The following is a 12,129-nucleotide window of genomic DNA, read 5'->3' as shown; positions in this document are numbered from 1 at the left end:
AGCAATAAGGTCATACTGTCTTACTTTCAACTGGAGATTATTTCAATAGCAATATCCTGTAATGTTTGGTGGCCTGTGGGACCCAATTGGCCAGCAACTGCTGAGAAGTTGCCCATTCCTGGCACTAGGGTTTATATTTGCCATAGCTAAACTTTTTTTTCGGAGTAAATGTATATATTATCTCCATGTCCATGTCTATATAGTTTTTTTTGTTTTGTTTTGTTTTGGTTTTTTTTTTTTTTTTTTTGGTTTTTTGAGACAGGGTTTCTCTGTGTAGCCCTGGCTGTCCTGGAACTCACTTTGTAGACCAGGCTGGCCTCGAACTCAGAAATCCACCTACCTCTAGCTCTCAAGTGCTGGGATTAAAGGTGTGCACCACCACTGCCCGGCTTATCTATATACTTCTTAAACATTTTTAGTATTCTTTATTTTTTCTTCTTTTAAAGTGATATTTTACATGAATTTTAAAGGTTCAGTTATGCTACAAATATGATTCTTGGAGCACCTCTTAGACTTTTTAATATGTTTTTGGCCACTTAAATGCAGGTAGAATGAAAGCATCTATTCCTGGAAACAAACAAACCAACGAAAAACAGTAAAAAAAATCTAGGTTGACAGAGAGTTAAGTCTCATTATTTCTTTGTTCTTGGTTATTTCTGCCTCTAAACTGGCTATAACTGCTACTGTTAATAGAAAACAGACCTTTAAGTTATTATTTTAGTTTTCTGTTGTTTAGTGAAGAATATAATCCTCATTGAAAACTGAATCATATTTCCAATTCTTTCTTTTCTAAAACCTTCTTTAGATTTTTAAGTCTCATAAACATCATTTTATATATTTTACAAATATATAAAATTTAACATGGCTACCATGGTGCTTGGATTTTTCTGTCCCAAATGAGGATATGTGTAACCTGTATAGATAGACATCCACTTATCTCATAGACCTAGAATTTGAGCCATCCATGATTCTTTCTTGTTCTTTTCCATTTATTTTCCCTTCAGATTTTCTCAAATCTCCCAGTTTTGGTTCATCTCCATTGTTACCATTAATTACATGTGCTAATGCATTTTGCCTGCCCACTGCCCCGTGCACATTTCTGCTCTCATCCTCGCTGCAGTCCTTCTCTACATAACAGCAGAACAGTCTTAAAAATTGTCAGAACAGTCGTATTATTCTGCTTAAAATTGGTCAGTGGGTTCCTATTACTCTTGGGATAAAAATCCCAATTTCTGTGAGACTTTGATTGACCTGTCACTTGAGTATCGTTTTCATTTTTCATTGATCAGTTTCTTTTCAGTTTGATCACATGCTTGCTGTTGTCTGCTTATAATTTTCCTATATTTTCTTTTCTCTTAGACCCTAATATTGATGGCATTTCTCTTAGAGAACTCATTCCTGATACATCATAGACAGTTGACTTATTGTTTCCAGTTATTTTATCATAGTTTTTCATTAAAGAACTCATTTAATATATTTATTCTTTTGTGTTCTTTGTGTGTATGCTATCTGCTCCAGTAAACTATAAGCTTCCTGAAGATTGTTCACCATTGTACACTGCTGAATGAACGTAAGTTTGTTAGGCTTGGAACACAGAGTAGTGTGATTAAAATTTGTTGAATGAATTAAGACATGAAGACACTCTTTGTTGCACAAAGAGTTTGTCTAAAAAGGTTCACATACATAATCTCAACAATTAGGAGGCTGAGGCAAGTGAATTATGAGTTGAAGACTCAGGGAAGGCACCACACACATTGGGCGGGCCCCTCCCCCATCAATCACTAGTTAAGAAAATGTCCTACAGCCTGAGGCATTTTCTCAATTAAGGTTTCCCCTTCTGATGACACTAGCTTCTGTCAAGTTGACATCAAACTAGGTAGTACACACCACACACACACACACACACACACAAAAACACACACATTCACATAGGTTTTTAGGAACTTTTTATATCTGTTTATTTATTTATATACATAATCAGCAATAGAAGTAAACTATATGAAAAGATATGGCAAATGTGAGAGTTATCCTAAATAATCAGTGCTAGCCTACTATAAACAGTGTTCTGTCTAGCATGATGTTAAGGAATTTGATGTTTGGCTGAGTTTGATACGTAGCAGTAATCAAAGGACTTGGAGGGCTGAGACAGGACGATCAGCTTTAGTTGAAGAAAATCCTGGACTGTAGATTAAGACTGTTTCAACACTCCCTCTCCAACAAAAGGAAAAAAGAGAAAAAAATTAATATTATACAGACTTGGTAGCACATACTTATAATCCTAGGTCTTGGGAGAAGGAGGCAGAATTAGGTTCAAGGTCATTCCTGACTGCTTAATGAGTTTGAAGGTAGCCTGGGTTACACAAAACCATATTTTTGTTCACAGTATCACTTCCCGAGGAGTTCTGATAATGTTCTTTATAGATTGAGCTTCTCTTTCTTGGCTAAAATTAAGGCTTTTACATTGTACTTGAGTGCTGTGCACTTTACAATAGTATTCTACCTATTTTCTGTTTTGTTTTTCTTTTATTCATTTTTTTCCCTTTTATCTTTTGACAAAGCATCTTGTTCTGTAGCCCAGGATGTCTTGGTCTTTGTCATGTGTCCAGTTAGGCTTCAAATTCAGTCCAGTTCTTCTCCCTCAGTTTCCAAGGGCTGTGGTCTCAGGAATGCTGCAGATAGGGCACACTGAGGAGCTCGACGCTGTTTTTCTCCCCTTTCATTAAATGTATGGGGTTTGGGTTTTTTTTTTTTTTTTTTTGAATCTTCAAGCTTGTTGTCTTGGATATGTGGACTGTGTAGATATGTCTAATATCTTGAATCTAAACTAGGTATATTTTGGAAAAAGCATCGTTTAGATAGCGGCAGCATCCCTCATGATGGAGACTGAATAGTAGGATCAGTTTTTTCTGTTTACAATGTTCACTTTGATCTTTTGTTCAGGATAGTGTTTGCTTGGTCTCTTTTTTCCTTTTCTGCTTCCTTCCCTTCTCTGCCCCCCACCCCTTCCTCCTCTCTTACCTCCCTCTGTCCCTCTCTAGCCTCCTTTCTTTCTTAGGCCTGTATGTAAGGACCTCTAGCTAGCCTGGAAGCACTATGTAGGTCAGACTGGCCTTGAACTCTCAGTAATCTCTTTGTTTTTGCTTCCTGAGTGTGCTACCTTGCCTTGCTAAATGTTTTTCTTCTTTCTTTGTCTCTCCCCCCCACCCCCACCCCCACCCCTAGTGTCTTTCTCTTTGAGACAGTATCTCTATACAGTTCTGGCTGTTCTAGAACTCACTATGTAGACCAGGCTGGCCTCAACTCACAGAGATCTTCCTGCTTCTACTTTTTAAGTGATAGAATTAAAAGAATACAACACCATGTCTGGCTCTGGTCTATTTTTATTGATGTGATATTATAATAGGCACTCAGAAATTGCTCTTTCCAAAAAGCATTGACTTTTCTTTTAGTTTGGTACATTAAAGCATATTAAATACTCCAGAAGTAGTTAATATTATCTAATTTACCACCTAAAAGCTAAAAGCACAGAGATGAGTCCTTATTTTAAACCTGCACTTGCTTTGGAGTCTAGCAGTAGCTGGGCCAGGTCTCCTGATATAGGCCTTCCTTCACATGAAAGCATTTATCCTTAAATAGAGACTATACCCTTGGGCAGCAGCAGTCAAATGAAAAAAAAACAAACAAACAGGAAGGTCATGACTGCTTTGGTATAGTGAAGGAGAAAGTTTATTTTAGGTGAAAGGGACGACATAGCCAGAGGCAGAAACATTTGGGAGAGTCCAGAGTGGTCATGACACTGAGCTGTGTGAAGAGAGTAGGGAGGACAAGGGAGATGGGAGAGAAAGGAACCAGGTGGGTGCAGCAGTCAAGCGTACAGAAGGTTAAAAAAAGGGCAGGGGGAGCAGGTTAGGTAAGCATTTACCAAAATGGCTTGATTATATAGGGAAGAGCCTCTAGAGGAAGAGTAGCCACCCTTGAGCTGGAAAGTTTGAGATAGAGAGTGGGGTATGTCAGCCATACCCTATAACAGGTGGATAGAAGGTTGCTTGGAGAACCTGTCACCCAGGCCCACTTTGATATGTTAAATAGGCACCTCTGCTATTTGTCCCAGTGTTTGAGACTTAACAGACAGCAGCAATCATCCTACACCAAGGTGAGAACCTCCACTGACATTAGTGAATCATTTAAAGGACCTTTTATTGGATACCAAAACTCTAATGGAGCAAGATTTGGATTATTCTATGTCAAATGTGGATGGTTAAGGCTCAGGAAAGGTTCCCTCAAGCAGCCTGTTCTGTTTGCATGCAATTATAGGAACTTTGAGGGGGAGGGGAATTTTTTTTCTTTTGGGGGATCATATTATCATTTCTCGCTCCCTTTCCTTCCTCCAAAACCTCCCATATACCCATCTTTATTCCCTTTCAAATTCATGGCCTCTGCTTTCATTAATTATAATTACATGCATATGTGTATATACATATATATACATACAAATATATTTTAATATAATCTGCTCGGTCTGTATAATGTATAAAACAGACTTGTATATATGCTTTCAGAGCTAACCATTTGATATTGGTTAACTGACTGATATGCTCTTCCCTGTGGACAACTATGTCTGCCACTCTCAGCATTCCTTAGTAGCCTGTAATTCTTTTGTATTTTGATACTTGTGAGTATCAACTTTGGCATGTCTGTGTTCATTGTTGTTTTTGTTCACCTCATGTCTTATTGAACAAATTTGAAGAAAGTTTAGTTTTTATTGGGGTGCACCCAAGATCTGGCCAAGATCTTAAGTGGGGTTAAAGAGAACATCTCTGAGTTGGGGCCCCTTCTATGGAGTAAAATCAGGATAGTTGCAAAGAAGGTTTACAGAGTACAGTGGAACAATATGGAAATACAGAGAAATCTCCAAAAATACCATATGGTGGCCAGGTGATTAGGCAGGAGGGGTAGGGTATTCTCAAAACCAAGTCAAGGTCATGAGTTGGGGCAGGTCAGGCTCCATGAAACAGACTTAAGAACAGCTACTCAGCTCTTGGAAATTTAAATAAATTGAATAAAATGGAAATTTATTATTAATAATACAGCATAATGGCTCCTGCCTTCAAAATGGAGGCAAGGTCATCAGTAGATTATGGATATTCTGAGGAAAATATATTCTTTTCCCCTCTCTACACAATGCTTCTGTTCATGGATATATGATACCACCTCGCCATCCTTTAATTCCTCTCAATTTTGATACTACCTAGAGCTAGTAGCTTCCTATTCCACAAGTCAAAGACTTAGTCCTCTATGCCTCTGCCATTTCAAATGCTAGTTCCTCACAAGGCCTCCCTTACTTCTGACTTATTGTATGTAAGTCAGGTTCCCCCAAATTCCTCCTCAAGTTTGATCATATCAAATGTTTGACAGACATGCTGAGTTTATCATATGAAATATTATGAAGAGTAGATATGAACTGCCAAATGAAGAGTAAATAACATAGGGTCTTGAGTGTAAGATTCTCTTTATGAAGCTGTGATACCATCTAGGAGATCAGTAGTGGTGGTTCATTTTTTCCACCTATTAGAGAAAAAAAGTCAGGAAATGTTTGGAAGTAAACCAAAGCTAAAGTTTATTAAAAGAGGGAAATCTTATTAGAATTTAAAAGAAAAAAACCAAAGGTGCCTGTAATCTCAGCAGCTGCTTTAAGATGAGAATGGAGGCACTGGAAAAGCCGAACCATTTCAATTGAGCTGGCATGGAGGTTGGACAAGCAGCCACATGACAAGGAGAGGAGGTTTTGAGAAAGGACATCAGAAAGTACCAGAAGAGGCACCCTTAGGCTCTGGCCAGCATCAGAAAGAAGAGTCAAGAAAAAAGAAAAAGGCACCTGCTTTTCTGAGTCAGGACTTAGGAAGACACACAGATATGGCTGACCATCCTGAACCTCATCAGGGCTGGTAGGGACTGTGCTGGTCAAGGACTTGAGTTCTGGGAAGGAAACAGTTTTGGAAACAGTTGTAAGGAGTCATTCAGAGGGAGGGAGTAGATACTGGGAAATGTTTCAATTTAATTAAATTAAAATTGGAATAGCTTTAAAAATCTATAGTATTGATGGCTCAGCAGATAAAAGGGCTTGTTGAACCACAAAAGCCAGATGACATGAGTTTGAAACCCAGAACCCAAGGTGGAAGGAGAAAACTTACTCCTGAAAATTGTTTCCTGACTTCCTCATATCTGTCACAGCATGCATCTGCCCACACTGACATGCAAGTGTGTGTATGAGAGTGTGTATGTGTACACACACGTACCTATACACACACTAAAATAGATAGTATTTGTATATAGTATTTCATAGTACTTGTGGGTTAATTAAATTAGTAGTCAGTAGCTGCCAGCAATAGTAGGAGACCCTGCACTGTGGTACTGCGTGTTACAGCTGGGACTCTGAAACCTCCCCCAGGCGAAGCTGGGATTTGTGTGTTACGGAAAAGGATTTCAGCATACATGGATAAGAAGCAAAGTCAGATGTTATTAAGATTTTATTTATTTATTTATTCTGAGACAGGCTTGCTCTGTGTCCTGGGACTCACTGTATAGGCCAGGCTGGCCTCGAACTTATAGCTCCAAAGGTGTGCACCAGGATGGCCTGGCTTTTATTAATAATTTTAAACATAGACTTAAGCCCAGCTGTTAAATAAGGAGGAGAGAGACATATAATAGAAGAATAATGGTACTGTCTCTCTTCTCTGTCTCTCTGTATGTGTGAGTGTGTGTGTGTGTGAGTGTGTCACAGTGGGAGGGGGAGGGCAGATTCATTCAAGTTTAGTAGTGGCTTTCTATATGATTTTAGAGGTTGTGTTTAAAGATTTTAAGGATTGAGTGAACTGTTTTGGTATGGCTATCCTTACCAGGACCTTTTCCTTTTCCTTAGAAATGAGGTTATGGGGTGGTTTTATGAGATGTTGGTTATCTTAAGGCATGAACTCCGTCACTTATATGATCAGTAACAAGTGAAATAGACTGATTTGTGTCAACTACACTGATTACAGTTAGTTCATTGTATGTCTAATGAGATATTTAACAGTAGGTTTCTTTCTGAATTGTTTTAAGAAATGCTAATCAAAAACTCTTTGAAATTCACTATCAGGCTGGTGGTGGCAGAGTTGACATCAAAGTATGCTTCGTGGTGTTCTGGGAAAGGCTTTTCGACTTGCTGGCTATACCATTCAGTATGGCTGTATAGCTCATTGTGCTTTTGAATATGTTGGTGGTGTTGTAATGGTAAGTTTCTACATTTAGGATTTTCATTTTTAAATAAAACATTTTTAATGGAAGGAAACTTTTTTAAAAATTGCTTGAAGTCATTTCATGAAAACTAAAACATAAAATCTTTCTAAATATTGAGATAAAAGGTGTGTTTAGATGTGGGTGTAGTGACACACACCTGTAGTCCAGACACTGAGGCAGTAGATTGTGAATTCAAGGTAGGGCTAGGCTCCATACTGAGTTCAAGTCCACCTTGGCATGCATAATAAGACTCTGTCACAAATATCTGATACCCATCCATCCTCAGCCACAAATCAAAACAAACCTTGTCTCAAATCTAGAGACTGCCATACCCGGGGATCCATCCCATAATCAACCCCCAAACGCTGACACCATTGCATACACTAGCAAGATTTTGCTGAAAGGACCCAGGTATAGCTGTCTCTTGAGAGACTATGCTGGGGCCTAGCAAACACAGAAGTGGATGCTCACAGTCAGCTATTGGATGGATCACAGGGCCCAATGGAGGAGCTAAAGAAAGTACCCAAGGAGCTGAAGGGATCTGCAATCCTATACGTGGAACATCAATATGAACTAACCAATAACCCCCCCTGGAGCTCGTGTCTCTAGCTGCATATGAATCAGAAGATGGCCTAGTTGGCCATCATTGGAAAGAGGCCCATTGGTCTTGCAAACTTTATATGCCTCAGTACAGGGCAACACCAGGGCCAAGAAGTGGGAGTGGGTGGGTAGGGGGTGGGGGATAGGGTATGGGGGACTTTTGGGATAGCATTGGAAATGTAAATGAAGAAAATACCTAATTATAAAAAGAAGAAGAAGAAAAACAAAACAAAACAAAAACCAGGGCCAGTGAGAGCCCAGCTAGTAATGTGCTTGCCACCAAGTCTGATGCCACCACATGGTAGATAAAGAACTATTTCTCACAAGTTGTCCTTTGACTCTGCAGGCAGTCTGTGGCAAGAACACATACACACAAACACACACACACACACACAGAGTAATGATAAGAAGTAATATAGCCAAACAAACAAGCAAAAGAGCATGTTTGCACCTGCACCGGAGTAAAATGTAAAAACCATTGAATCCTTATTTTTATGTTCTGTGTTCAGCAGGGCACAAACAATCTTCTTGATAACCTGAATATAAATAGTTATCATCTGAGTGGTGTTGTGCTTTCTAGGAAATAGTCGATGCTGTCAACTTCTTACGTTACATTGTCTGTTGCCCTTGTGTAAGGAATTCATTCTACTCAAGAGGAAACTCCCAGGCTCAGAAAGCTAACTCATTCCAAGTCCTATAGTTAGTAGATTCAAGACAAAGAATGAGTTTAAAATTACTTATAATTGTTATTAAAGCTAATAATTACTCTAATAAGATCAGTAGTAAACATTGGTTGGCTTTCCCCCAAAAGGAAATCTGAAATCACATCACAAATCTGAAAACTCAAAATGTTCAAATATTTGTTATGGAAGTGAAACAATATTTGGCTGACCAGACAGCCAATAGTTTTTTTGGGCTGTTGTTTTTACATACCTAATACTCTTTCCCCTTAAATCTTTTTTTTCTTTCTTTCTTTTTTTTTTTTTTTTTCTTTTCTGAGGCAGGGTTTCTCTGTGTAGCCCTGGCTGTTCTGGAACTCACTCTGTAGACCAGCCTGGCCTTGAACTCAGAAATCTGCCTGCCTCTACCTTCCAAGTGCTGGGATTAAAGGCGTGCGCCACCACTGCCTGGCCCCTTAAGTCTTGACAATGACACTAGTACTTTTAGAAGCAAACTTCATTATTATTTATTATTTTATTTAAATGTTTATGATTTTGTCTTTTTTGAGTAAAAGAGATAATTGATAGAGACTGTTGTTTATATTTTAAGTGGCAATTGTTACTCCAGTGTTAGGCATAAATCAAGATTGTTCTTTTCAGATACAGAGATGCTAATGTCTTTAAAGTACATCTCATTGTGTTGGTGTTTTTCAGTAGAGAATATAAGATGCAGCCCCATCATACTAAGTAAGCATTTGCCTGGGAGAGGAAGAAGGATGTCAGTTCTCAGAGAGTGAACAATGTAAAGTTGCTTTAAAATTTTTCACAATGGGCCCTAGAGATGTTTGAGAAAACCAAGGAAGTCTATCATTCATGCAACAAATATGTATCAAGCATTAACATTATGCTGAGTATTCTCTTGACAGTGGAGACTTACATAGCTGGGAAACTGAGACAGGGCTCCGTGCTCCTCATGGAGTTCAGGACTATAGGGTGGGCAAAAATTAGAAGCAGAGATACTGTTATTTTGTGTATGTCTTATAAAGTAATGTCAAACGATTAAAATGTGGTCTGTTTTAAGAAGATCATTTATCCATTTTTCTTCTACTAAGCCTGCCCAAATGGTATCTGCAAATTTAAAAGAGATTTGAGTTCAGAAGGTTGCCTTTCTTTTCAGTGCTCTGGACCATCAATGGAACCCACAATTCAAAATTCAGATATTGTCTTTGCAGAAAATCTTAGCCGACATTTTTATGGCATCCAAAGGTAAATTTCTATCATATCATGAATATAATTATAGTGAATTGTATATAAACTGTATTTTTCAGTAATTTTGAACTTTGTGTTAAAAAATCCTTTTATGGGTAATAAGTAGACAACAATCTTGAATGTTTTCTGTTTAGTTGAGAACATTTAAATAGTCAACATGTACAGTGTCTGTGGTCACTGTGTCTTTTCACTTGCCGTTCAGCACAATCAACAGTCCTTTTTAGAATATATGTGAAAGCCTCATTCTCTTTGTAGGTCCCTAAAATGTTTTAATTCAGAAGTTAGAGCCTTATGGTATATTGTCCACACACCGGTGTTGTAGTTAGTATTGATGTCCATCCTGCTTATTTTCTGTACAGAAACATGAAAATCATCCAGGGATTTGTAAATTATGGCTTTATATGTGTCTGAGAATGAGGAATTTGGTCCAGTGTAGTTTTCTAGATTGATAAATTATTGAGTACCACTTGGAAAATACCTTGTTACCAAATTTCCCAAAGCTCTGTTCCAAGTGGCTCAAAACCAAGTGCTATTTATTTCAAGGAATGCTGGAAGTTTAAGCTCCTTTTGAATGGAGGCCAAATTCTGACTTTGTACATTTTCTAAATTGTATCTTTCTAAAAGTTTTTATAGTGTTAGAAAAAGTCTGAGCCAGCTTTTATCTCTGTGGCCTACAAATGCTTCCCACTACTGGTATTTAATGTAGAGAGGCAGGTCCACCTTTGTTGAAGTCCATTTCCTAGTATTAAAAACTTGAGAATAGTATGAAACTGTTTTTCTTCCTTTGGACGCTCACTGACCCTTGATGCCATACACAAAATACTCCTAGTCAAGCTGTACGGTCTAATAGAGTCCCAGGGAAATTGTTCAGACCTTTTTCCTGTAATAACCTCAAGAAACATACTTGTAGATTTGGGGAATGTAAAATAAAACTGCACCACCAGCTTAGTTATTTTCCATTTGCTTTTTGACTTGCCAAAATAGGCTGGTGACTACCCTCACTGTAGCATGAAGGCAAGTTGCTACTGCATGCCAGTGACATGACCCTTAAACGTCCTCAACAGTAAACTGGACCAGCTGAGAGTTTCTGAATAAATAACTGTGTTGTTTTACTTAAAATACTCTTTGCGGTCAGGTGAATAAAATAAGTACATTCGGGAAACTAAGATTCTTTGAAGATTTCATTTTGTGCGCTGTTCATTCAGGGGTCTCATTAGTGTGTAGAGTATTTTGGAATCTGGCAGTCATATGAAACAACAAAATAACTTAGAACCAAGGCAGGCAGCTGGTACTGCTTTGAAAAGATTCCTCCCTTCCTTCTGTCTGCTGTAGCTTAGGACTGAGATTTCAGTGGGATGAATTTCTGACTCTTATTGCTCCTGTTATGTATAAGGGAAGGCTAGACTTCTGTTTTGTGCAAGAATAAAAGTCTGTACATGTGGCATCTAAAGTACGCAGGTCTTTTGTCCATTAGCTTCAGGGATTCTTCATACTTGAAGCAGTCTCCTATTGGTATTTCTTATAGCATATAGCTAATGGGCATCAACTATAAGGTCTGTTATACATTACAGCAGTGATGCCGTGAGTGACAAATTGACATCTGACTTGTGGCCTGTTCACCACCTAGGAGGCAGAAAGGCTGTTTACGACCATATTTTTAATTTAATAATTTGTTTTTGGAATTTTGAGATAGAGTAGCCCATGCTAGCATGAAGCTTCCTGTCTAGTCCAGGCTGTCTCCACACTCATAGTGATCCTTCTGCCTCAGCCTCCCAACTGCTGAGAGTCACAGAGCACTACACCCAACAATAAATATAATGGGAAAGGAAATTTTAAGTGCCAGTTCTGTTATTAAGTGGGTTTTTAAAACTCCCTACAAAGAAGACAGAAGTCCAAAGAGTATGTGTTTTGATTTATCTATGGTATGTATCTAGCTAGACTAGTAGAAATATATTAATAGTTTCAATTAATGTTGATGTCTGTAAAACCAACCTAACTAAATTAAGACTTCAGTGTTGCTAGTTAGGTTCAGACTTTAAGTGTTATATTGTTGTATCAAATAACATCAACTGCATAAACAAGCCATGAAGATTATTTCCTCTTTCAAAGACACACTTGATTGTCTTTCGTGTGAACAGTTCCACTGACATTTCAAACAACAACAACAAAACCCAGCCAAACACACAAACCCCTTGCTTTTCTGGCCCAGGTATGTAACTGAGTGGCTTGATACGTTCAGCTTTAGAAAAAGAAGCTTCACAATGGTGTCGCTGTTGCCGATGCTATTTGTATTGTCTTTAAAATTCTGATAAAGTGGTGTCCTGTA

At 38.3% G+C, this 12,129-nt stretch overlaps 1 protein-coding gene across 4 annotated transcripts in view; it reads left to right on the top strand.

The window, feature by feature from the left end:
* The window catches only part of Immp1l (inner mitochondrial membrane peptidase subunit 1), a 56,864-nt gene that overhangs the window by 22,676 nt on the left and 22,059 nt on the right, over nucleotides 1-12,129 (top strand). For all 4 annotated transcript variants that reach the window (XM_021154310.3, XM_021154315.3, XM_085834602.1 and 1 more), the window contains 2 exons: nucleotides 7,136-7,269; nucleotides 9,712-9,800. In XM_021154310.3, the coding sequence (XP_021009969.1) occupies nucleotides 7,165-7,269; nucleotides 9,712-9,800 (194 nt within the window). In that variant the 5' untranslated portion in view covers nucleotides 7,136-7,164. The remainder of the gene's footprint in view (nucleotides 1-7,135; nucleotides 7,270-9,711; nucleotides 9,801-12,129) is intronic.

Source organism: Mus caroli, unplaced genomic scaffold (genome assembly GCF_978045245.1).
Source record: "Mus caroli unplaced genomic scaffold, Mus_caroli_1 scaffold_2, whole genome shotgun sequence".
Classification (NCBI taxonomy): domain Eukaryota; kingdom Metazoa; phylum Chordata; class Mammalia; order Rodentia; family Muridae; genus Mus; species Mus caroli.
This window is presented reverse-complemented; position numbering and strand designations above follow the sequence as displayed.